At 37.8% G+C, this 27,612-nt stretch overlaps 1 protein-coding gene across 1 annotated transcript in view; it reads right to left on the bottom strand.

Moving 5' to 3' along the window:
• Positions 1 to 24,107, bottom strand: part of LOC145248660 (folate receptor gamma-like) — a 28,300-nt gene extending 4,193 nt beyond the window's left edge. Inside the window, exons 1-4 of the mRNA XM_080110328.1 lie at positions 23,950 to 24,107; positions 18,305 to 18,482; positions 10,820 to 11,008; positions 336 to 471 (exon numbers count right to left, since the gene is read on the bottom strand). Coding sequence (XP_079966454.1) covers positions 336 to 471; positions 10,820 to 11,008; positions 18,305 to 18,472 — 493 coding nt within the window. The 5' untranslated portion in view covers positions 18,473 to 18,482; positions 23,950 to 24,107. The remainder of the gene's footprint in view (positions 1 to 335; positions 472 to 10,819; positions 11,009 to 18,304; positions 18,483 to 23,949) is intronic.
• Between the last annotated feature and the right edge of the window lie 3,505 nt (positions 24,108 to 27,612).

The raw sequence follows: 27,612 nt of genomic DNA, 5'->3' as shown, positions 1-27,612 counted from the left end.
GAAACTTACTTAAAGCACCTCATACATATAAGTATATATATATATATATATGGGCCGGAGGGTAGAATTGCCGACTATCAACTAGATGGTTGTAGGTTCAATCCTTGGCTAGGGATAGGTGCTAGTCGAGCCACACTGATAAGCCTTGACACAGCGAAACAGTCTGTATGTGGATGACTATATATATATAAATTGAAATTCGTAAGTTTGGAAAGCCAGTACATTGCAGATTTTTGTTTTAAATAAACAAACATTATTTATTTAAAATCAAATTTTCGACAGTAAAACAGTTTTGCGGACATTAGACCCAAGGGATGAAAGTAACGAAAGCTCACCTGTCGTCCAATTAAATCCTTTTGACCAGTTGGGTAAACAGGTGAGATCATACCGACAGGCATCCCACCAGGCATCACATTGCGATTTACACAGCGGGACATCAAAGTATTTCTCGTTGCGGATTTTCATTTTGACCTGTAAATCAAGAAATGTTAACTGCACATTTTTCTTACATAAATCGTAATCACACTTATGTGTGAATGAGCTTACAAATAAAAAAAAGAAAGAAAACAAAGAAAAAAAACGCACATGGGTGTGACGTCACACTATTAGGACGAAATAAATCTTTCTTTCTGATTGACTAATATGATAATGAGGGAAATTCAAATAAATAATAATAAACTATAATAGAACAATCGAGAATGCATTATTTGGATTATTCAGACTAGTATTCTCATCATGCAATTCTGAATTTTTTGAGATGAGATGTGAATGTTTGTATTATTTTGATTAATCGGACAATTATTCTGATCTTCGGTGTCATTAGCACAACGTTTCGGTCGCTGCACTAGGTGTATCAGAATTTTTGTAGGAATTTTTGACACCCCTAACACGAAACTGCGAATAAAATATAAAAAAAAACTCGTAATTTCTCTTTTAAAAGTGGTTTGTTTATTTTCTTTATGGATTATACTTCCAAAATAAACTATTAAAGTTGTTTTAAAAGTAATAGAAATATTTTTTTTATTTTTGAAAAAACAGTAATGAATTTTACGAACTCAATATTTTTCAATTTTTAAACTTTAAAAATCTATCAAAATTTTTCTATTGATTCAATTTTTACGATATTTTCAGGGTCAATGTGAAATTTATGCTCTTTCCAATAAACCGAATATAATATTTTAGACAAACTTTTTTTTTTAATTCACGCCCCCCCCCCCATTTTCAAGTGTCTATTAAAAAGAAAATGATTAATTTACTCACCAAAGTTTTATATATCACAAATTGAAGAGAAAAGGTCAATAAATAATATATTCAAATTTAAAACGAAAAAGTAGTGTTTTTTAGAAATTTACCTGTAAAGTTCGAAGTTTAAAACCTTTGTTTTTTAAACCACGTTGTTTTGTTTTTTCTTTTTTTTTTTTTTTTTTAATGAAACCTTATTTTTCATGAAATTTCTGACACACCTCTCGCTGCACCCTACAACCTTTTTTGGGTGTTGAATTTCCTTTTTCTCTACTAAGTAAAAGCGGGGTTAGCTCTGCGTTGCAGGAATTCAAAACGTGGGTCTGAAGGTGGGTCTGTAGATCATAAAGAAAGTTCAAGATATTTTTTTTTTTTAGACTTTTCCTATACTCAAATTTTCGGGATATCTATGGTAATTGTTAACATTGGTAAAAAAAAAAAAGAAGTGTTTTACGAAGCAAATTCACAAAAAAAAACTTCTTCCCTTGGAGTTGTCTCCCTTGCATTGTGTCTTTTTTTTATGAAAATACACGTGAGTATCGATCCTCTGTTTCGTAAAACACTTTTTTCACTAATATTAATAATTACCATAGATATCCCGAAAAATTCGACCGAAACGTTGTGCTAATAACACCCAAGGTGAGAATAATTATCTGATCAGTCAAAATACAAATATTCTCGTCATGGTCATTATATGCAAAAACGTTTCGGCCGATGCAACTTCCAACCTTCTTAAGGCGCATCCACTTACAACTGGGAATCTTTATTTAGAATTCGGGAATCTGTACAGAATTTCAAACTGAAATCTTTCTTTTACTCATGGAGGTAGATTGTTCTTAATCCGTCAGCCATGACCTTGTAGAAATGTTAATTTTTTCTTGATTCTTAGTTATCATCACCTGTAATAAGGATTGAACCGTCAACATTTAGAAGACCGTCACTTAGAACAGATTGTTAGCCAATGCTTTTATCTGTTATGCCACATGTCCAATTCCAGTATAGAGTGGGGGGGGGGTTTAGAGGCGGCGAACTTTAAATTGACAACACTATTTTCTTTAATAGCAGATTTGGCAACTATCGGTTATTTTGAGCTCAGCTTGGTTTAGCAATTCATCGTAAAGAGATCGACACCCGAGCAGTGTTTGCGAATGAGACAATTAATTTACTGAGAGAAACATTTGATGAACGAATAATTTCACAAAATGGACCTGTCAACTGGCCACCTCATGCGTGCGATTGAACACTATTAGATCAATTTCTTTTGAGAAGTCCCATGTTTATGCCGATAATAGACAACTTGAAAGACAACATTTGACGCGTTATTGTTGGAATATAGCTTAATGTAATGCATAGAGTTTGTGAAAATTAGACCTCAATAATTTCCCCCATTTTTTATCTGTGCCTATACCTAAACGTAGATTCCATGAACAAAGTTTCTTTCTATGGATTGCACACCTGTGGCACTCTCTTATGTTTACCTGCTTTAGATGTGCAGTCTTTCTACAGGTTTTTTTTTTTTTTTTTTTTTTTTTTAGAAGTAGCGAATTTTAAATTGTAAACTCTATTTTCTTTAATTGTAGATTTGGCAACTATCGGTAATTTTCATTTCAGCTTGGTATAGCAATTCATCATAAATAGATCGACACCCGAGCAACATTTACAAAGGACATGGTCAATTTACTGAGAGAAACATTTGATGGACAAATAATTTCACAAAATGGACCTGTCAACTGGCCACTTTGTTCATGCAATTTAACCCTATTTTCTTTTCTTTCGGTATATGTAAAATCTCATGTCTATGCTGATAAACCAGACACAATAGACCACTTGGAAGACAAGATTCGATGCGTCATTGCTAAAATACAGTCTAATTTAATGTGTACAGTTGTAAAAATCGGACCTCTGGGTTATGTCATATACGTGTGAGCCACAGGGTCATATGCCCGAAATTGTATTTAAATTATAAGTCCCAGAAATTAATTTTTGGAATAAATCTCATATTTTTATAATAAAAATATTTTTCTGTGATTTGTTTTCGTTTAAAGTTTGCCGCGTTTAGGAAAAGTTTTATTAATTTTGGGAGCCTTAAACCATCTTGCCAATGTTAGCACTTGGGCGAGTAGACCTAATGATATCTGTCCATCACCTTCCCTGTAGCGGTTCTACTTATATATGAAACGATTTTGGTCGCTACAGATGACCTGTTAACCAGTCCTTTCCCTCCTTCCCTGTCCTCCGCACGTTTGACCGTGCTTTGTTTAGCTCCAATCCTGTCTATTCTGTGATGTTTTCTTCCCATCTCCTCCTCTGTCTTCCTCTCTTTCTTCCTCCTCTGCTTGTTCCCTGGAGCACTGTCTTGGCAAGCCTCTCTCCTCTTGTTACGTGGCTGAACCATTTTAGTTTGTACCTCCTGATTGTGGTGAGATCTTCATAAGGACCAACGGCTTGCCTTATTCTGTTTTTGACGTTCCTCACTGGTTACGTGGTCTTTGTAAGAGATGCCAAGTAGTCTTCTGAAGCATCTCATTTCTAAGGCCTGAATCCTCTTCTCTGATTCTGCTGTAAGGGTTCATGTTTCACAAGCATACAGGAAAACTGAGTGGCCAAGGGAACGCATGATTCTTATCTTTGAGCTGAGCTTGATTGATATATAAGCAGAGCTGGGTTCTACTCGTATATAAAACGATCAATTAAGAATAACAGATATGCAGGTACAGGTCATGCACAGGGATGCAGGTATGGGTCATGCACATTAAACGAATAACTGAGCAACATGTCCAAGCATCTAATTTTTGTGCAAAGTTTAATGACACCAAAGGACAAAAAAAAAAATTCAATCAAGAATTTTCAGTATTATAGAGCAAAATCCGAACATTATGTTGCAAAAATGCCCGTGATTAATCTTCTCTCTTCTATGAATATAAAGGGCAAAAAATGTGTGCGTGTGTGTATGTGTGTGTGTTTGTATGTCTTGCAAAAACTTTTGACACACGCGATGGATCCTTATGAGATCGGTATCATTTTGAAGCTCGATCCTTTGGAGCACACATATCGAAAAATTAGCCCAAAACATTTATTCCTTTACTCTCAACTTGGCAGTTTTGTATAAGGAGGGGTTGTTTTTTTCGTCAACATTTTCACAAGTCATCATCTCCATTGGATTACCTACGTTTAATTTCAATGCTTGCGTCTTCCGGTTGCGCGATAGAGACATCAGCAAAGATGTTAGGTTTTTTTTTCCTCCTTCACATTACAGATTCGAGCCTGCCTGCCTGCTACCACTTTTTTTTCTAACATCTCTCTTCACCCAGGCTGCCTACTGTTGTTTTTACCCCCCCCCCCTGCTACTGCCACTTTTTTATCCCCCCGCTAATCTATATATATAAAAGATAAAATGTGTATGTGTGTGTCTATGTGCTTCTACGTCTACCAAAAACTTTGGACACACATGACGGACACTGATAAAATCGGTATCGTTAGACAGATCAGACTCTCGGACAACAAATATCCAAAAATTAGCCAAAGACATTAATTCTTAAATAATTATTATGGGATCGTTACCTACCCATTAATTGATTTTTCCAAATACTATATTAATCGAGAGCCAAGTTCTCTCATGAAGAAGGGGAATGGGATTATCTACGAAGATCCAACAGACAAGTAAGCCTTTTTTATTTTTTTTTTTTACATTTTCACCCCAAACAAGGCACATTGTCACTTTGATGTAGGAGGCTACTATCAGGGACATAAGCTACAGGGGTACTATGTGGAGTTGGGCAGCAAGATGTCGGTTCACGTTACACTTGAACTTCTGCATATCAGTACAGTTGGAAGAGAATTCCAAAGTCTAGCGTTTCTGGGGAAGAAACTACTGGAGAAGAAGGCTCTCTTACATCTAGGGATCTCTACAATGAAGGAGTGGGATTTAGCTGCTTGTTGGGTTTGTCGGGGGTATTTACATCTAGGGGGTACAAGTGCTTGCAGTTCGTCGGAGCATTCACCATTAAAGTACTTGTAGAACAGGCAGAGGGATGCTACATTTTGTCGATGGTATAGAGGCTGAAGCTAAGATGACAGTTCAGGGCCTATCAGATTGGCGACTCTCTTTTGAACCTTGTCTAGGAGTGAGAGACTAGTAGCAGATGTACCAACCCAAATATGACAACAATACTCCATACATGGGCGAATGGTGGCCTTATAGAGGTACAGGATACTTTCGGGCGTTATTAGCTTTCTAGCATGGTAGAGAGAAGCTACCTTCTTCGCAGCGGTCCTGACAATGCTCTCAATGTTGGCCATTGCTATTGGTGGTAGAGAAGGTTTCTTGTAATTATTGAAGGAAACAAGTTTAGTCTTGCAGCATTAAATGTGACCATCCATTTTTGTCCCCATTCCACTACAGATTGGAGGCCATCCTCTAGTGTTTCTGCCATTTCTTTAGATACGTGTTCATTTGTTTTCCTGTCGTGTCTGTTATAGAGCGTGGTGTCATCAGCATATATACCCATCTCACAGACAATTTTTTCAGGGAGGTCATTTATGAATATTAGGAATAATAGAGGTCCAAGGATAGACCCTTGAGAGACTCCTGCATTTATATCATATTGTTTAGATGTACAACCGTCGAGGACAATCTGGATTTTTCTCTTATCTGAGAAGGATTTAATTATGTTAAGTATTATTCCAGTGATACCGTATGATCTGATTTTCCTGAGAAGACCTCCATACATGTCCAAAGCCTTAGGTATATCTAGAGCTACCGATCTACCCTCACCTGTTTTGTCCAGTGAATGGTATATAGGTTCAGAGATTACAGTTAGAATGTCTGCTGTCGAATTGGCTTGCCTAAATCCATATTGTTGATCGGTCAGAAGCTTAGCATCTGTAAGGTGATGGACTAGAGCTTGGTTAATTATGGACTCAAATATTTTGGTGAAAAGTGGATGAGGCTAATGCGGCGATAATTTACTGGGTCAGTTCTTTCGCCAGAATTCTTGAAAACTGGTACCACAGAAGTTTGGAGAGAACTGGAGCTACTTCAGTGGAGCACTTTTTTAATAGCACAGCCGGGATGAGATCAGGTCAGCATGCTTTGGAAGTGTCGAAATTTTTTATGATAGCATGCACCTGAGAAGGAATGATTTTCAGATCGTCTAATGTGGCATCTGTCCACAAAGGAAAGTCAGGGAGGGTTGGTTAGCAGGGACCAGTGTGGAGTTGGAGACAAACCGACTGGCAAGCATGTTAGCCTTCTCGGTTGCTGAGCAAACAACCTCATGATTGTTAGATAGTGGGGGAATTGTTGATTGCCCATTATTTACTACACTGTTGTAGATTTTCCAGAAGTCACAGGTTCCTAATTTCTGTGCTTCAATGCATTTTTTGGTGGTTTCAGTAAATTCTCTCTTAGCTGTCGCTATTTCTTTCTTACAGTTACTTCTGGCTTCTATATACTTCTGTCTGTTTGAACTTGACTTATGTCGGTTAAATCTGTGGTATGCATGCTGCCTTTTCACAATAGCAGCTGCACATGTGGAAGTAAACCATTGGGGAGAGTGGGGCTTGCTATAAAATTTCCACGTGGGAGCATGTGCTTCAATTGCCATTTTGAACCATTCAGTTGTCTCGTTTGCACGCTGTTCAGCAGTAAGTGAAAAGATATTTCACCATGAGGCATCTCTGATGAGATCCATGATGGCTTCCCAGTCAGCCTTTTTATAATATCTCGTTGTTTTGAGCACTGGCTCTTCAGTTTTGGCTCTAGAGTTTAAGGCGATTTCGACCATTATCACTGCATGATCAGGGTTCCCAAGTGGGCTGTGAGCATTCGTAACACAATCATCAGGAACTGTGGTCAAAAACAGATCTAGAAGTGATGCATGTTGTTCTTGCTGGTCTGGGGAAACAGGTTGAAAACGTAACCATCTGAAGCTATGTGTTGTGCTACAAGCTGCATCTGTTTAAGTAGAAAATTCAAGCCAGTTGCTGTGATGGACATTGAAATAACAAAATACATGCACTTGTGCAATAGTGTCAAGGGAAAGTGCGGTATCTATGCTGTCAGAGACTTTGTTTATTAGGGTACAGTCCGTGGTTGAGGGAGAGCGGTAGAGAAAATAAAAGTAACTAATGTTATGTTGCATGTTAAGTCTAAAGCACATAAAGGCTTGATCGTCTGATTCTAGTTTTGTTTTTCTAGTCAAGGGGAGAGTGTTTCGACTATAGACTCCAAGCCCGTGTATATGTCTGTCAGAGTCCTTGCGGCAGAGTGGGAGATATCCGGGCATATTAAAGTAGTTAGAGTAGATGGAGGAGTGCTAAGATATCCGGGGTGTTTGTTATGAGAAATGCTTCAACATCATTTAAATTAGTTCTAAGTCCTTGGATTTTCGTAAATGCAAGCCCCAAGGTAGGAAGCAATTTGGTTTTGTTTGAGTTTTGTCCTGGTTTAAGCATAATTTTAGATTGTACTGTCATTTTGTTTTTTAGAGTTTCAGTTTAGGTAAGGGGTGTTGAACAATTGGTTATGCAGAATACCAGACATGCAACACAAGTAGACCATCAGTTGACCTTCCATCTACTAGAATTGTGGCCTCAGGAAAGCTCACCGGAGATGAGTGCAGGGTCTCTTTCCATGCGTGACATGGCACTATAAACATCCCGACATTATTCAACTGTTGATGGAGCAGCCGCTCTAAGCGTTACCAAAGAGTTAGGGCTCCTGTACTACCAGTCGGGAACAACAGCCAGGAACTGTCAATCTGATACCCTCAACTCATCAAACGATGGTCGACCCAATCTACTTGCACAGGCATTATGGCATTCAAGCACTCCCAAGTGCCCAGTTTAGAGGGATGGGATGTGTCGGGAGAGGGGAAAACGGCATTCATTGACCTAGTCAGGAAACAAGATCGACCAATGAGTGTTTCTGTCGAATCCCTGTGATTTGACCTCAACGCCTGGCTAATAGGCAAAGAAGGAGAATGGAAGTCGGGCAATAGACAGTGCCTATCTACTCCTTAAGCAGTTTCGGTTTGCAGACCAGCAATTTGTTTGAGTCACCAGCTCTAGGAAGGTTGTCATCCAAGACTGGAGAGGCCTCCCTCCCCTTAGGTTTAGCTTCAGAGTTTTCCTTCTCCTAGATGGATGACTTGGGCAAATCTACTGGTCCATCAGCACCGAGAGGGTTTGCCCTGCTCCTGGGTCCTAATCCAGGTATTTCTGCGACCCCGCATGGGGAGTTAATGTTACTGGGTTAGTTTGCAAAGGTTATATATCTAATGAAAAATTACACTCCTCAAATGCTATTTCATTGTTACTGGAGGAGGGTTGTGAGTAAAAGTTCATGCAGTGGAAGCAGCTATATTTGCAACAGGTTTGTTGGAAGGAGTTAATCTATGGTTTAATATTTTTTCCTTTAAACTTATAATTAAAATTGTTTGTTTATGTTGGGTTAGGAATAGGATAACGTGCTACAGAGTGGCTTGATATTAAGAATTAACTAAAAAATTTTGTTGCCCAATCCCTGGATATTTTAGATGGCAGAAGGGTTAAGAAGTATCTTCAATAGGTACAATATAATATTCAATAAAGAATTGGCTCTGTAATAATAAGAAATCTAAAACTTGAAATATATTTATTTTTAAGGCCGGGCAAAGCCCGGCACCTTTCCTGCTAGTATTAAAATATATACATAGTAATACTATAAAGTAGAATAATAGCAGTAGCAGAAACTAGCAATGAAGTGAGTGACCAACAGAAGATATTGTTGTTTGGAAGAAACAACCTACCTTGTAGACACATATATAATAAAGATTATTGACTGTTTTAACTTGTTTAGTATTTAATTCTGATTTCCAGATAATGTTGGGTAATCAGGAGAGAATACACACCATTTCAGGACCTAGCTCTCAACAGCTTTTTCGCGTATCAACCCCCTCACTAATGTGAGGTTCAATTATCTGAATTGCATTTAAATGAACTGTTCAGTACACTCAAAACTAGATGTTTAATGATTTTAGTGTCTTTTGTTTTGATTAATGGCGTATTTTGTATACTTGCAGACATTAGAGTTTTATGCTTACACAATAGAGAGAGAGAGAGAGAGAGAGAGAGAGAGAGAGAGAGAGAGAGAGAATGATAATAATACAAAATACAAGTAACGTCATTTTTGATATGAAGTACAATACAGTACAGGTATAATTGGAAGTAAAATTAAAAGCTATGTCCTGTTCAGTATGTATAATAAAGTATATAGATATATGGGCAGATTTCCAGTAGATGCGAATATATGGAAGTTGTAGGTATTACATATATGTTTCCACTTCTAATGCAGATATCTTCAGCTTTTGTTTAAGAATCAGGTAGTTGTGTTTTGCATTACAGGGTATCGGTTGGCCTTTGAATAAAAATGTTTTCATGAATATACTCTTGACTACGCCTCATTTCTCAAGAGCTATTGAACATTTATAAATAATATTCAATAACTACATCTGTACAGAATAAACAATTTATAAAAATTAATAAGAAAAATATAATAAAAATGTTGTGCGTGTATGTCTGTAACCAAAACTATGTCACAGCTATCAATAATATTTTATTTTCACATTTTTACTTTCTGAATATACCGAAAAATTTAATACTAGTGTGGCACAATCGTAAAGGTTCCTTTTAAAGTGAGCTAGAGCTCCCCACATTTAAAAGCCTACATTCATTATCTTTTGGAGGAGATAAGTAAAATTTTTAAAATGTGTTATTAAAACATGGCGTAAAACATGGCCTCTCACACAGAAAGGGTTGACAGCTTGGTCAAGAGTCACATCAATGTTAGTTGAAACTGACTTTGCTAAAGGTTAAGACTACCACGAACTTAATAATAATAATATATGTCTTTGTTTTTACTAGATATCTATGTTCTCTTTCTCTCTCTCTCTCTCTCTCTCTCTCTCTCTCTCTCTCTCTCTCTCTCTCTCTCTCTCTCTCTCTATCTATCTATCTATCTGTTTTTGTCTTTCTCTCTTTCTCATTTGTTTTGTCACCACGAAAGAAGTTTTTTTTTTATCAGTTGAGATCAATGTTTATCGGTGATTGGCAAGTCAAACTTTCGAGTTTTTAAAATGCTCCTTCAATATTAAAATAAGTTTATATTTTTATAAAAATAGGTGTTGTTCGCTTATTTTATACAACATACAATTTCGGGACCAAAAGTCTAAGCCTAGATAATTAATTCTCAGGAGAGAATTAATCAAAATAAAAACCTTGCCTCTAATGATACATATGTAACAGATGTCATGTCAACTTATTGATCTAAAGGTGATGTGTCTTTCGTTCTATTGTGTTTAACATCCAGTGAGCCATCCGCATGGTGCGGTCAAGCCAAGTTACTTACTCACCCCTGCAGCTATGGAGTCATAATAGCAAATATATATCTACTCCAAACACATAACTTTCCTAGTCTGACTTATTTTTATGGTTATTAAATTTCTTTTTTGTTGTTTGTTTTTTGGGGGTTTTTTCCACATGTTACATAAATGGATCATTGGAATTGTCTAGCATTCAATGACGGATGTTTACTTACCGCTTTCAGCCATGGTCCCGTGTTTGGTGAGCATTCATAGAAGCACAAGTCTTGTACGAAATGGCGACGGCACTCATCCGAGAGATTTCCAGAATGATCCCAGTTAAAGTTGAGCCAATGAACGTTTTTATCATGCATCGTGACTGTATTATTTGGAGTGCAACACGATCGGTTTTTCCATGGGCTGCACTGCAACGAACACATGTTTCTGTTGTAAAATAACTATCTATTATATATATATATATATATATATATATATATATATTATTATTATAAGATTATATATTATTAAATATTAAAATAAATAAGCATGTCCATGGGTATACTTTATATGCACGACATAATATTTAATAATAAAAACTAAATAAAAATACATTCCATAAAAAAATCAGGGGCGACTCATTCATATATATATATATATATATATATATATATATATATATATATATATATATATATATATGAATGAGTCGGAGTCGCCCTTTATAACAAAAAGAGCTTATAACTCTTTAAAAAACGTTAAGGTAGCGAGAAAAAAAATAACACCATTTTGAAACTGTTAACATCTAAAAACAACAACGAATCTTATATATACATTTTTCCAACTCTATCTCTTCTGAAACTGAAAATTGCAGGGCCTCAAATGATTGGATTTTTTATGGACCGTTCTTTTATGGGTCGTTAGCCGGTTAAAATAGTTTTTAAGGGATCAAAAATGGGTCAAAAGTGAAAAAATCGTCATACATTTTGTACATTCGTCTTAGTTTATTTTCAATTTTTAATCAGTTCATATGCGTGTCACGTTGGTACAGTGGGAACGTCACCAGCTGCAGTTTTACTTTCGGTTTCGATTCTAACCGATGGCACCAAAGTACTTTCTTCTTTTATTTTTGAAATCGCGACTCTATAATAATATATACGAAATCTGGACAAATTAAAATATCATATTTAAACATATTTTTCGAACGTACGTTTATAAGTAAAACAAACCCCATGTTAGAATTGTTTTCAAACAAAACAAAAAAAAAACAATTAAATATGTTTTCCTAATGTAAAATAAAACTACTTGATCAATTTACATATTTAAAAAGAAAATATTTGGATTTTTTTTTTACGATCTTAGATATGTAACAAATATTTTTTTTAAATATGTAACAAATATTTTCTTTTTAAATATGTAACAGAGTTATTTACTTTCTAAAAAGAAATCAAAATCCACATTTTTTTGGCGATTACGTTTCAACGGTCTTTAAAGATAATATAAAAGAAAACGTTTTTTTTTTTTAATAATAAAAATTTAACATTTCAGCGTGGGCGGGGGGGGGTCACTTTCCTGTAATCAGAGTTTTTTTTTTCTGCCTGTTTCGATTTACTCAAAACCGCACACACCTCGTCTTCTCATGTATCGTTCTCTTCTTCCTCTTCTACTTCTTGCTCTTTTTCTTCTTTTTTCTTCTCAGTCGTCAGAAGCGTCGTCTTTTCTTGACTACGTTTTTCCTTCTCCCTTCTTGCTCATAGTGACCCGTTTTTATGCTAAGCTGAACTCTCGTGTGTGTGAGAGAACACGAGATTTTGCGTGATTACTTGGCAATATTAACCGGCCGCCGCCATCTTGCCATTTTTCTTTGGACGTGCCCGCTTTGCAGAATGCACACCTCAAGCGTTTGTCAGGTAAGCCCGTCTGTTCGCAATTTATTACACACTCCCCCCTGATCTCATTATCACAGAAAGAGCAGGGAGGCGGTGGCATTTTTCTTCGAGATTTTCTTCGGAGAGGGGGATTCGGGGCTTCATCATCGTCTGCGCTGTCTTCCGTGACACGAAGGTCGGCGAACCTAAAGCTGAGCATCGCAGTATCACTGTCCGGGTCTTCATCATCAGCAAGAGGGTCAGTACTTTGAAGGCTACCACTCTCAGTGTCGCTGTGCGTTGAAGCCGTCATGAACCAGAATGATGGGTCGCTGGTCACGGATTCAATTTCACTATCTTCGTCAAGCGGCAGCTGCGTTTGGAATACTGATCTTAAGTCTTTAATATGACGAGGTACTCCATCAACTCGCACCGCCTGCGGGCTGATCACTTCAGTGACATGACCGGTTCCGTAGCGAGTCGTGCACTGGCCTCGGGGTTTTTTAACCCAGACGACATCTCCTTCTTTTATGTTCTTTTGTGGTGGCTCCGGTTCGGGTAGTGAGCTGCTCTCCAAACCTCTCACCCTGACACGGTATGTATGTAGCGCGTTGGCTGGCGCGGTGGAGGGTGAAACATCGTCCTTAGGGGTGACGTTGTACCAATAGACTGCTTCAGGTACCGTACACCCCTTCCGCGCTGCGATTGTCTTAACCGTTCTGTGATTGCGCTCAATAATCCCGTTTCCACTGGGAACATGGGCACACCGAAAACGCAGATGGACACCCCAGCCATCTGCAAACTGTTTAAACGGCTCACTAACAAAAGCGGGGCCATTGTCGGTGAGTATCTCAGAAGGAGGGCCACGCTCGAGGAACACACCTTCCAACTCATGGACAATGGCAGCCGCGTCCTGCCGGCGAAGGGGCCGCCACAATGAAAACCTAGATGGTCCACAGTCGATAAGCGTCAAAAAATGCCTCCCGTTGTAGTGCGTTATGTCTATCGCAATCCTATCCCAATTACGCTTCATACTGAGTATTCCCTTCTTCCACCGGACAGGTGCTGGGTCGATCGATCGGCAGGTGTTGCAGCTTCCCACAACAGATTTCACAGCCCTCCGAGACACAGAGGGGTCAACCAATCTGGTGAAGTAAAGCGTTCGGTTTACACCGGGGTGCCCGCTTTGGCAATGGACATCATTAATATGCTCTGGGCTGAGTCTATGTCCCACTGCAGCGCAATTTACAGGTGCTGACTCGTTCACTTCTTTTGGCAGGTCTAGCCAACGGCGTGGCACTCTGGTCAGACGATCCGCCTGATTCAAACAGGATTGCACCAGTGTCACATCTATGACCAAGTCGTATTCCTTAGTGGTTTCGGTTAGGGTAGCAAGCCGCGTCCGGATCAACATTTCGGCCGACGCCTTCGTTGTCAGACGTGCTTTTCCATTCAAGGCATTGGTCATCCACCGATGCACACACGTGGAATCCGTGATGATGTGAAGGATTCTAGCCTGCCACTGAAGCGCTAGATTGACTCCTTTCAGTGTAGCATCGAGTTCAGCTAGGTTTATATGCTTGGCGTCATTCTTCGGCCGAAGCCAGCAGGCATCTTCTATTATCCTTCCATCGACCGCCAGAGCAACGCCAAGGGCAAGTGAGCTGGCATCTACCCAAACTGTAAATTCACTCCCATCGACGCACCAGCTCCCCCGTACAGGGTCATCATTGGTCACTCTGGCCACAACTTCCACCAGCATGCTTCGCAGGGCAGGATCATGCACCTCATCGTCCCATCCAGTTGACATAGAAGTTGCCCGTCGCTTTATGGCCGCTACAGCCACTCGGAGCCACCCACACACAGGGAAGTGACCCACCAATTTTCCGCAAATGGAAAACGTGCTCCGACGTGTGATGGTAGATGGGATTTCCGGGATTTCACCACTCCTTCCTCATTGAAGGCCATCTGCACTTCTGCTCACCTGCAGTCCGAGCACTTTCGCCCCGTCCTGTAGCCGCTCCGGCTCCTTGCACGACAATCCGAAGTGCTCGAAGTGTTCTTTGACCGCCTGGGCAGACAGGAGGCTCTCATTGACAAAAATGTCGTCTATATACGACGATGTCGCATGTTGCACCGCTTTATCTTGACGCCGGATAGCCTGCATGATTGCTGTCATGATGTTAGGGGCTACATTCAGGCCGAATCCTAGCCTGGTCAAGCAATAGCGAGTTCCTTTGATCACCACCGTCTGGAACGGCCACAGCGATTTCTCAACACGTATTTGCAAGTACGCTCTTCGCAAGTCCAGTATGGCTGCTTCCACACCCTGCCGCCGCCACTCCCGTAGTTTATGAGCACAGACATCAGCCCCCGCAGTGTGTGGGTCAACGTATTCATTAAGTTCCCGGTAATCAAGAACAGGTCGAACTTTCTGCTTGTTCTCTTGTCTGACAGCCATCAGGGGAATTAGCCCCCACGGGGGCCCGAGCTCATCCTCTGGGTATGGAACTAACCAGCCATTATCCAGCCACACTTGAAGTTCTGCCTCGTACTGCCCCCTAAGCCACGCAGGAGGAGGATACTCTGTAAGTCGATTCCGCAATGACACTGGTGGCTGGTCGCCTGCCCATTTCCAGGACGCTGTCCAAGTGTTTGTGCCCTTATCGTATTCTGCATGGAAGTCGGGCTCATCGAGAGTGATTGCTGCACACGTTTGTTTGGTCGAGAGAAGCTCACATCACCGGCGCCGTTCACAGTAATTCCGCCTAGCTGTGTGATAGCGTCCATTCCAAGGAGAAGGTCATATCCGAGCAGCTCCCCATCGACCACTAACACCGTCACAGCAACCGGAGAGCCATTGCCAATGCTGATATGAACAACGCTGACCCCACAACACACCAATGAGCCTTGGCCGACAGTAAGTACAGAGATCCTTCGTTTCTTCCATGTGGCGCAATATTCCTTTCGAAGAAGGGTTTGGGTACAGCCGATGTCAACCAGTGCTGAACGTTCACATCCCTCAACTTGAACTGTTACTGCAGGCAGCGCTTTGTTCAATGCCGCGTTGGGGAGGGTGTTAGCACTGCGGCGTCCTCCCCTTGCCCGTTTCCCGGACAATTCCGCGCTATGTGGCCTGGCTTATTGCATTGGTGACACCGTATTACTTGTCGTGCTCCATAATTAGGGGTGCGCCTTGTACCGCTTTTGCAGTCTCTGGAAAAGTGGTTGGGGCCACCACAGGTATAGCATCGTAGACCCTTCGTTGGCGAGTCCAGAGTGTCAACAGCTGCGGAGACTAGTTCTTGATCGTCTTTCAAGATGTTTCGTGCTCTCGCCAATAACTCCTCCAATCCAATCTCAGTGAGTCTTGACGATGCTCGCAGCAGTCGACTTGCCTCATCCGGAAGTCCCGACAAAAAGGCGCATGCCAATATGCGATCACTTGCACCGCGGAAGGGAGTGGCAAGCTTTTTCAAGTCGGCCATGTAGACATCCACTGTCTTCCCCGGCCCAAGTCGGCGTTCGGAAAACTGCCTCCAGGTGACAAAAGGGTCTGTACCAAATGCCCCGTATAGCGCTTGTGTAATCTGCTCCATGGTCGGATCTTCCCCTAGCTGCTGGTACACGGCATAAGCCCCTTTAGTGAGTCTCAATGGGATAACCATAGCTGGGTCTTTAATCTTGCACAACCGGCAAACGCGCTCAGCCTTTTCCAGCCATTCGACCACCGAGAGACCAGTGAGGGAGCCATCGAATTCCGGAATTAATCTGATGTCAAATTTCTCCATACCAAAGCCGAAATAGCTTGTAATCAGAGTTTTTTTTCTGTCTGTTTCGATTTACTCAAAACCGCACACACCTCGTCTTCTCATGTATCGTTCTCTTCTTCCTCTTCTACTTCTTGCTCTTTTTCTTCTTTTTTCTTCTCAGTCGTCAGAAGCGTCGTCTTTTCTTGACTACGTTTTTCCTTCTCCCTTCTTGCTCATAGTGACCCGTTTTTATGCTAAGCTGAACTCTCGTGTGTGCGAGAGAACACGAGATTTTGCGTGATTACTTGGCAATATTAACCGGCCGCCGCCATCTTGCCATTTTTCTTTGGACGTGCCCACTTTGCAAAATGCACACCTCGAGCGTTTGTCAGGTAAGCCCGTCTGTTCGCAATTTATTACACAACTTTCCTATATAAAATTAACGTAAAATGAGACTCCAGTTCTTGGCGACATAGCAAGATATGTAATCGTTAGCATTTTCGTTAAGTTTGATGGCGGGTGGGGGCAGAAGGGGGAAATGGGATGAAAGTGGGGTCATAAGTTTCATACATTTTAAAAATTCGTAGAAACGTTTCAAAACGTGTGAGGGGGGTTCATTTTTTCTTTTTCTTTTTTTTTCTTTTTTTTTTAAAGATTTGCTTTGAAAAGGTCTCACCGTTAAATATTACTTTAATCAGTTAATTATTATTTCCTGATATTTTTAAGGCAGTTAAAAACACACACAGAGAAAATAAAAATAAAAACCGGGGTACCTGTACAATACACACTCTTTCCTTGTATTTTTTTTTCAATCTTTTTCAACGGATTACACCCCTCTTATATAATAGATTTTTCATTTAATCTAAGGGCAATGATGTTAAGATGTTGATTAATGGCAACCTTCTGTCTCTTGAGACAATGGCATTCTGCACCTAGTTTGGTTTATTACAGCGTCTGTTGTGGTTAACCAGGTGCAGGCAGGCCTGGCCAGGTAATAAGATAACTTTGGTTTGCCCATTTATCAGGGTCCCCCTCTCGGAAGGAAGACTCCAACGGAAAGACAAGCCCATACAGTCGGTGCCAACGCGGCTGCAGGAGCTGCTGGAAAGATGTTGCAGAGCTCATCCGCATATCAGAACTCCAGACCGGATATTTTGTCGGGTTTACTCCCTTAACCTTTGCCTTTCCCAAGGCATCCATAAGGCAGTGGAGCTATTTTCCCATAGCTGAGGGATTCTTCAGGGTTCGCAACAAATAACGAAATGACCAAAATAAATACAAACTTTTTTTTCACCTTCAGTCACTATTGTTGTTGTTGTTGTATTTTTTTTTAAAATTAGTAACGTTAAAGATTTCCAACTGACAATCGAATAACGAAATGGCCAAAATAAAAATAAACAGTTTTTTTTTTTTTTTTTTGTTAAATGATGTTAAGACCTTTATTATCCAACGTATTCTGTATTGTTTTTGCTGATTACCACGTTTGTATTCGTAATAGTTTTGAAAGACAATTAGCAAAAAAAAAAAAAAAAGAAAAGAAACTGGAGAGTTCTAATTGTAACAAAAGGGAGGTAAATGTTTTCTGAAAACTGAAAATCTTTGACCAATTTAGCAAAACCCAATTTTAGCTATTTGTCTTTGAAAACTGTTTTCGTTAATAATTCATTTTCTACCTGATCGTTTTTCGTAATTTTTGGATATGCTTATTACTGCGACATGAGAATTCAGTAGATACCATTGGTTTCATTTGAAATCTAACATTTTATTTTTAGAATTTCTATACAACAAAGAAGAGCCTAAAAATTTAAAAATAAAAAATAAGTTAAAAATAAAAAAATTGAGTTAAAAATATTAAGTTAAAAATAAAAAATTGAGTTAAAATTAAAAATTAAGCTAAAAAAAATTAGGTTAAAAATAAAAAAAATTAAGTTAAAATAAAGAATTAAGTTAAAAATTAAAAATTAAATTAAAAATAAAAAAATTAAATTAAAAATAAAAAATAAGTTAAAAATAAAAAATTAAGTTAAAAAAATTAAGTTAAAAATAAAAAAAAATTAAGTTAAAAATAAACTTTACCAACAAAATATTTTTTTTTCTTTTTTACCTGCTTGAACAATGCGTCTTCGGGTCCAGGTTTTAATTTGTGCGTTTTGCTGTCGATGCATGTATTCAGCAAATCATCGAGAGATTGTCTTTCTCTAGCCGAAACCTTTTTCCATTCTTGGAGACAAAGAAATATTGCCAAAAACAAGGCAACTTTTCCACAGCACATTTTCTGCTATCTTTAAAAAAAGAAGAAAAAGCAAAAACAACCATTGATCTATATAAATAAAATAGTAGATGTATATATGTATGTATGTATGTATGTGTGTAGATATTTGACCAATAAACTCTTAAACTATTGATTACATAATACTGAAATTAACAGGAAATAGTATCCATACACGAAGGATGGCTTATAACGAGTAAAATATTTTCGGGGATGAATAAATAACACATGAAGAAATATGACAGCAAGCTGAAATGCAAAATGTTCATTTCAACTTGCCAACATATTTCTTATTACTTTTGCGCATGCGCAAATTCATTCACAGCTTGAAATGCTTTTTAAATCTTCTTATTTATTTGTTGATAGCTCAAACGGTATGGAACGTAAGTGCAGCGCTAAATGTTTTTCTTTCGATTCTAGTTGATGGTACCCAAGTCATTTTTTTTTTTAACTTTTGAAATTAGCACTATATATTAGGTACAATATAATATTCAATAGAGAATTGGCTCTGTAATTATAAGAAATCTAAAAATTGAAATATATTTATTTTTAAGGCCGGGCAAAGCTCAGCACCTCTCCTGCTAGTATAAAAATATATACATAGTAATATTATACAGTAGAATAATAACAGTAGCAGAAACTCGCAATGAAGTGAGTGACCAACAAGATATTGTTGTTTGGAAGAAATAACCTACCTTGTAGACATATATATATAATAAAGTTTATTGGCTGTTTTAACTTATTGAGTATTTAATTCTGGTTTCCAGATAATGTTGGGTAATCAGGAGAGAATACACACCGTTTCAGGACCTAGCTCTCGACAGCTTTTTCGTATGTCAACCCCCTCACTAATGTGAGGTTCCATTATCTGAATTGCATTTAAATGAACTGTTCAGTACACTCAAAACTGGATGTTTAATGATTTTAGTGTCTTCTGTTTTGATTAACGGCTTATTTTGTATACTTGTAGACACTAGAGTTTTATGCCGAGAGAGAGAATGATAATAATACAAAATTAATTTTATATATCTTTCTGAATATTTGAGATGAGTATTGATAATTTGGATTATTAGGACGACTGTTCTTATCTTGATTTTTCTTTTCACAATGTTTGAGTCGATGTTACCTCCGAACGTCTTCAGGTGTATCTTGTTGAGCTTGTAAATCTTTCTGTTGAATTTGGAAATTTGCATGGAATTGTGAACAGACCCCTTTATTTAAATTCTCAAGGACACATGGCATCGTGGATAAAGTACTTGTTAAAATTCAGTTGGTAAGTTACACACTTCTGGAAGTTAAGATTCAATGTGTGGGCTATACACCAAATACAACTGCAAATTACTTAGGACTTACCTTCTAGACATGTATATAATTACGTTTATTAAAATATAATTATCTACTGACACATGTTACATCATCTACAACTGATCAGAGTGGCTGAATCTAGCAAGATTCGAAATCAGGACCCCATGATAAGAAGCCTAAACCTTTTCCACTGGGTTATCTCGCATGACTACTAAATATATCATGCTTTACGTAGATGTAGCTTATTTGTCCCGTGGGGTCCTGATTTCGAATCTCGCTAGGTTCAGAATCTCACTAGATTCAGCCATTTGTTTTTGTTTGCGGTACTTTTTGAATGAATTCCATTATTTATACGTAAATGCTTTTTTACCTAAATGCAAGTTGGGTCCCAATTTCGAATCTCACTAGATTCAGCCACTCTGATGAGTCATAGATGACGAAACACATATCAGTGGGTAATTATATTTTAAAAACAATACATATGTCGCTCCCCATTTGGGGGTACAAAATTGGTCAAAGGGAAAATTATTCCCAACTTGCATTTAGGTAAAAATGTACTTTCGTATAAATAATTGAATTCATTCAAAAAGTATCGCTGACAAAAGACAAATAAACAACAATTATGTTTATCAGATGTTTTTTGTGGGATATTTCATTCCGTTCCAGATAATGTTAAGTAATCAGGAGAGAATATGCACCATATCAGAGCCTACCTCTCATTGTAGATTTGTATATAATAAAGTTTAGCATTTTTTTTTTTTTCTCTGTAGGGTAATCCATTCCAATCAACAAATAATGTCGGGTCGTCAGGAGAGAATACTTACCGTTTCAGGGCCTATATCCCAACATATAGACAGAAAGGTGTCTGTTTTACCTCAAAAGCTAATCACCAGGCTAAATGAACGGATTTATATTCTTAGAGCCGTTTTATAGTCAAGCTTAGTCCACTTCAACTTCCAACCAATTGGAATCCTTTATTTTATATCCACCATTTCCACCACTCCTCGCCTGTTTAGTTCCATTAACCAATTAATTTGCCTAATTTTATGTAAAAGAATATTTTGACCTTCAAATAAGTCAAGCAAATAAAAGACGACCTTTGTTTAGTCATCTTAGAAGATAAGCACAATCACAGGATCCATTTGTTATCTTTTCTGGCCTTACGTTATGAAGAAATCCTTCTACACTAAGACAATTTTTATTTTTTGTGTGTAATCCATTCTTTAAAATTTTATTTTTTTGTAGCTGGATTTTTTTCCCCACATTAAAAACCGACCTTGTATCTAACTCTGCCCTCATGGAAGAGGCAAGTAAATAGGGACACTACATGCACCGTAACCCACAATATTTTCTTCAAAACAAATAGATTGATATGTAACACTGTACAAATTTTTTAAAAGGTGTGCTTACATTTTAACGGACCCAACACATTGTAGACTCTGTCACAAAAAAAAAAAACAGAAAAATGGAAAAAAATGCTTAAATCACTTTTTTTTTTAAATAAAAGCCTTTATATCTGGTATTTCCAACAACATATTTTTTTCTAAATATTTAAACAGTTCGTTTCTCCTTCTTCTTGTCATCTTAGCTGTGACGTCACCAACATGTTTTGAACACATGCTTCTCTCATCATGTCTCGAACACCACTCCTCCCAACACCTGTGTCCTGTTTTGACGTCAGATCACGCAGCTGGATTGGTCATTTGCATATCTTTATGTGGTTGCTACTAGCATCAGCGGCTCTATTACAGATATTGTAACTTTAAACTATAATCAGCTTTGCTGGCTATACATGCTATTATTCTAACAGCTTCTGCAAAGGAAATTAGTGTTAGACTAGTGAGACAGAGGACTCATTCATATCTAATAATGTTGGCATTCTGTAGTTGTTCAGTGTAAATGGAAATGCTCTGATGTTATTGTAGCTCTTTTGTTAAAACTGCAAAAGTATTTATCTAAGCTAGCAGGGACACCCGGCATAGCTGGTCATAAAATATGCTTAAATATATTTTAATTCTTGCAGATTTCATATATATTATTATAGAGTTAATACAGGGTGACCCAAAAAAACAAAACAAAAGCTAAATGGAGGCCATCTAGAACATATGCTGTAGAACGGAGAAAAAAGGCCAAAGACCCTTGTGTTTTGATGTGATGTTTTGAATATAATAAACTAGTTATGACCAAAGTTTCATTTCATTCGGACAAAACACTAAGAAACGGGGCCTAATTAGAGTTGGGGCCCGTTTTCTTTGGGTCACCCTGTATTCTATAATAATATTAATATTTTTATATATTATAAAGTGGCGATTTCAAAAATAAAAAATATGACTTGCGTGCATCGGCATGAATCGAAACCAAAACCAAAACCAAAACTTATGAAGAATTCTTGATAAAATTATTTATAAAAAAATAGATTACTGGAGTGCTGCCATCAGCTATAATCGAAATCGAAACCAAAACTTATGAAGAATTCTTGATAAAATTATTTAAAAAGAAAATAAATAACTTGAGTGCCATCAGCTATAATCGAAACTGAAACCAAAACGTATGAAGAACTCTTGGTTGGTTGGTTGGTTGTTTTTGTTTTACGGCATATCAACCTTTTTCGGGTTATTTAATGCCGAATCCAAAGATTTTGAAGAAAAAATTTTTTTAATGGAATATATTTGTTGTTTTCACGTCGGTTTCTATTCAACCCATAGTTGGGGCCCTAACAGGTACTACCACTCCGGGTCAGAGTGGACCTGGGAGCAATGGTAATTAAAGGGTGGCTCCACACTCCCCAAAGCTGGGGCCTCACCACTGGATATAGTTTAAGGTCATATCCAGGACCGAAGAACTCTTGGTAAAATTATTTATTACAAGAAATAGAAGTCCATAGCAATTAAATGGCAGTCACTCAGGTGTAAGCGTGACACACAAAATAAATAACACACAGGCTTTCCTATTAATATTTAGATAAATACGAAATCAAAATAATAAAATCCATGAAGCAACACAATGTTTATTTACTTTAACTTGAACAGACATCTCACTGTCCCTGTAAACATGGTCCCAAATAGGAACTTCTTACGACCAAATGGCAATATGCCTTATTTGGAGTGAATAAGCATACAAATTTCATGGAAGACCAAGCTGCAGCACAGTACAAATAACAGAATTTAAAGTGAAAAAAAACACACAAAAATCTATCTTTAAAATAGCCATCGAATATAAATTTAACTCATCTTTTTTTTTTTTTTTTTCTTAAATTTAAAAAAAAATTTTTTTTTTTACTCACGTTCACCCCTAACCCTAACCCCTAACAAGGCATATCGCCACCTGAACATAAGGGGCTACTATTTAGGACCATGCCTAGGAAAGATTAACAAGATCTTGATTCATGTTACATTTAAACTTCTGCATATCAGTACAGCCAGGGAAGCAGGTAGCAGGAAGGGAATTCCAACGTCTAGCTCTTTGAGGGAAGAAACTATTAGAATAAAAAGCTTTCTGACATTTAGGGACCTCAACAGTGAGAGGTGAGATTTTAGTGCTAAGCGGGTTTGTCGGGGATATGTACGTCGAGAATTTTAATAATGGAGTTAAATGTAAGGCTGAGGAGCAGACCCCTTGATCTCTTCAAATTAACTGAACTAAAATTAAAAACAAATGATGCCTGTGTAGATTGGTGATCTTTTAAAGCAACGCATTTCAGGTGAAAACATTATTACGTACTTAGATGTCATTTCAATATTAGTATAAATTCTACAAATTATGTAAAATGGTCCAGTAGAAAAATAATTATAAGTAAAAATGAAATTTATCAAATCATTGAGTTTTATTGTATGTTTTTAATGCGGAAGAGTTGTGTGACCAATTCAGTATGACAAACTGACTTGTCTCCCTTGACTTAATTTGACCGAAATTAGGAGTCTGCCATTTTTAAATACAAAATCTCAGAACGTAAATTGTGGATGATTATTTGTTAACAAGACATCTAGCACATCTTCTATGTGAAATTTTCCGTAATTTTTTTTAATTTAAATTAATTTCGACATGACACGTAAGTACGTAGTAATGTTTTCAACTCAAATGCTCTTGTTTAAAAGATCACAAACTGACTCAAGCAAAAAAAAAATAGAATAGTAAAAAAAAACAAAAAAAACAAGTAGAACTATAAACGTACTTACCTGACTTGCTTCACTGTCGTCGTTTACAATATGCTTTCAAGAATCTGAATCTTTGGTCTACATTTGAGCTGGCTTCATATAGCCACCCACTTGTCGCAAAAGAAACGGGTCAAGTATTCTTCAACCTATCTAATCTCCAGATTGATGAACTTTGACCTTTAGCTGACACGACAAGTAAAGAAAAAGAAAAAGAAAAATGGGGATGAACGAAAGTTAAGATGATTTGGAACATTGGCCCATGTGGAAAAAAAAATGGATATCTTTTTCTTTGTTTTTTGGGGGGATTTTTTTTTTTTTTTTTTTTTTTTTGTATGAAAGTAGCTCCAGACAAGATGTGAAGCCACTTGATGTAAAGAGCCAATAAGAACGAAAGATGATCATCATAAAGACAGGACATGTCTATTGACCTTAGTCTTGAACAGGCTATGGGTAGAAGGAAAACAATCAGTGGGAAGAGGGTGGCTTTTAGGCCTTGATAAAAGGTGACTCATTAGTACTTAAAGAAAAGAAACCTTTCTAAAATTATGAGATGCAAATGTTTTAAATGAAGACCAATAAGTTACACGATTTCTCCAAGTGAATCTCCATTAAACAAAGTCTGAGATTAAGGTAAGCACTTAATGCCATGATTCATAAACTACTTCCAACTTAAATAATCCGAAGTCTGTATGTTTTTTTCTAATTATATTTTATGGAAATCGCTCCAGATAAAGCAGGAAGCAACTTCATGTCAGGAAGAAATATGATTATCACAAAGACAGGAGATACCTATTGGCCTTAGTCTTGAAAAAAAAAAAACAAGGGCCACTATATAGGAAATTGAGCAGCGAGATGTCTGTTCACATTACAGTTAAACTTCAGCATGTTAATACAGCCAGGAAAGCAGGAGACAGAGAGGGAATTCCAAAGTATAGAAGTTCGTGGGAAGAAACTATTAGAGTAGAAAGCTGTCTCCGGGCCCCCAGAACTACAGAATAAGGTGGGCTGCTACGAAAACACCCTGCGAGGAGAAATAAGAAAAGGATTCGAGGAAAAAGTGGAGAAAAAGGAGTGTTGCCACTACTGGCGGTTGTTCAGCCTACCAAAAATAAGATTAGGCCCGTGCTGGATTTTAGGGAATTGAACAGACACGTAGCCTGCCACACTGGAGCGGGCCACTAAGATTGTCGATCTGAAATCGGCATATCTGCAGATCCATGTAGATGAAAAACTCTGGCAGTACCAACTGGTCCGGTACAAGGGGCAGGTGTATTGTCTGACGAGGTTAGGCTTTGGGCTGAGTTCAGCCCCCAAAATTATGACTGCCGAAATAACTTGTCGTTTGCGTGACACTGCTGTCCGAACTTTCACTTTCTGGTTACCATTGACGCGTCTTCTCTCCACTCCAAAACGAACTCCTGCAACTTTAGCTTTTCTCTCCCCCGAATCCGACTTTTCTCTTCTACAAATACACCTTCTCTGCTCGCAATCTAACTTCAGAATGCCTTCCTTCCCCAAATCACTCCTCTTTTATCTCCAATCAGGAGCATCTCATTTGCATACCTCGTGGTCACCCTGTAGGCATATAAAGAAACAGGATAGTCATCTTTGTTTCTTTCTTCTTCATTATGAACACGAGGTAAGCCACACAAAAACGCGGTCGGTCGTTCTTGTTTCTTTTTTCTTCATTTACACCACACATCTAGAGACCTCTACAGTGAAAGAGTTAGGAGGAAGGTAATAAGCAGGAATATATTTCCACACGCTTGCAATTCTTGGAAAGAACCCACTGGAATATGAAGCTGTATTACAATGAGATATCAAAAGTAGTGAATTGTTGTAGACCACTAGACCAACGAGTCAAACGATCTAGAACAAAGGAAGCAGGGAATGGATCAGACAATTCTGAAGAACACATGTCATAATAGTATTTATAAAAAAAAGACTGGGACTAGCGATATTACATCTATGAAGGAGGGGTTGAAGAGAAGACAAGTTGGAGCCAATCAAATTACAAATACGTTTCTGCAGCTTATCAATAACCTTTAAGATACAGATTTGTCAGCCCAAATATGACAACAATACACCATACATGGTCTGATATTAGATTGGTGTAGATAGCCTCGGGCGTAAGAAAGTTCTTAGAGCGATCGAGACAACCAACTTCATACGAAGCAGAAAAAGCAGTGGATCTTATGAACTCCCAGAAAGATTTGATGCAAAAAAAAACACAACAAGAAAGATGTTTATCCACCTCTTTCTCATGAGACTAAGGAAAGCTAATTATAGATCATATTTAAACCTCCTCCCCCCCCCGGCGCCTACCATCTGTGCTCCAAAATTGATAATGATGATTATCACAAAGACAGGAAGTGCCTGTTGGTCTTAATTTTCAAAAGACTAAGGTTATAGGTAGGAGGAAAACAGTCAGCAAGAAGAGAGTTCCACAAACCTGCAGTTCTTGAAAAAGAAGCTACTGGAATAGGAAGCTGTATATTAAAAACAGCAAATTGATGGAGACCACTAGACCAACGAATAAAAGGAGCTGAAACAAAGGAAGCAGGGAAAAGAACAAATAATTCTTAAAAACACATCTGTTGGTAGACTTCAAAACGTTTAGATTATAGAGTCGAACTGTAATAAATTAAGCTTTTGAATTATAGGGTCGAACTGTAATTATAATTATTAATTAGTCAAATTGGTCTCTCCCCCTATTAGTAAACTCTCTCTCTCTCTCTCTCTCTCTCTCTCTCTCTCTCTCTCTCTCTCTCTCTCTAAATAAATAAAACCTTTGAAAATTCAGCAAGTCTCCATTGTCTTTTCATGCATGAGTAGTTTTGTAAACAATTTAGTAAATGTTGTAGAATATAGAAGCAATCAAACTTGGCAGATTCCACCATTCATAGTCAGTACTGTTTACCTCACGACAGAGTTACAACTGTAAATTCCTAGATATCTGTTTCTAAATTACGGTTTTCATCAAGAAAAGCATAGATGGTAGAAAAAAAGAGCAAATTACAATAGCTCATATTATAATAAAAAAAATAGACAATATTGATTTTATGTCAATTTTTATGTAAAATTTCAAATAAAACAAGCCGAGCATGCAAGGCCCCCCCTCCACAAGTGAAAAATTTACTTTCACTATGACTAATGTTTGTGCAAAATTTAAAAAAAAAAAATCCAAAGCATGGATATTGAGAAAAGTTCAAACAAGCAAGACAGATGAACAATTTGGGGGCAATTTTGCCCCTGTAATGCTCTCTAGAGGGCAACCGGAGTTATTCCGGAAAATCCATTGAGGCAAAAATTTACTTTCAACATGACTAATGTTTGTGCAAAATTTTTTTAAAAATTCAAGGAGTGGTTATTGAGAAACGTGCTAACAAATAAACAGACACACAATTTGGGGGCAATTTTACCCCTATAATGGCCTCCTAGGAGGGCAACTAGAATTAACCTGAAAAATCCGTTCTGGCAAAAATTTACTTTCACCATGACTAATGTTTTTGAAAAATTGTTTAAAAATCCAAGGCGTAGTTATTGAGAAAAGTACAAACAGACAAAAGGACAAATGAGATTGAATTACTAGTTCCAATCTTTCCTTTGCTGGGGGACCAATATATATATATATATATATATATATATATATATATATATATAATCTCCTCTTACTGTCTAATA

The sequence above is a fragment of the Euprymna scolopes genome, chromosome 27 (genome assembly GCF_053919585.1).
Source record: "Euprymna scolopes isolate OS-2025 chromosome 27, ASM5391958v1, whole genome shotgun sequence".
Taxonomy (NCBI): domain Eukaryota; kingdom Metazoa; phylum Mollusca; class Cephalopoda; order Sepiida; family Sepiolidae; genus Euprymna; species Euprymna scolopes.
This window is presented reverse-complemented; position numbering and strand designations above follow the sequence as displayed.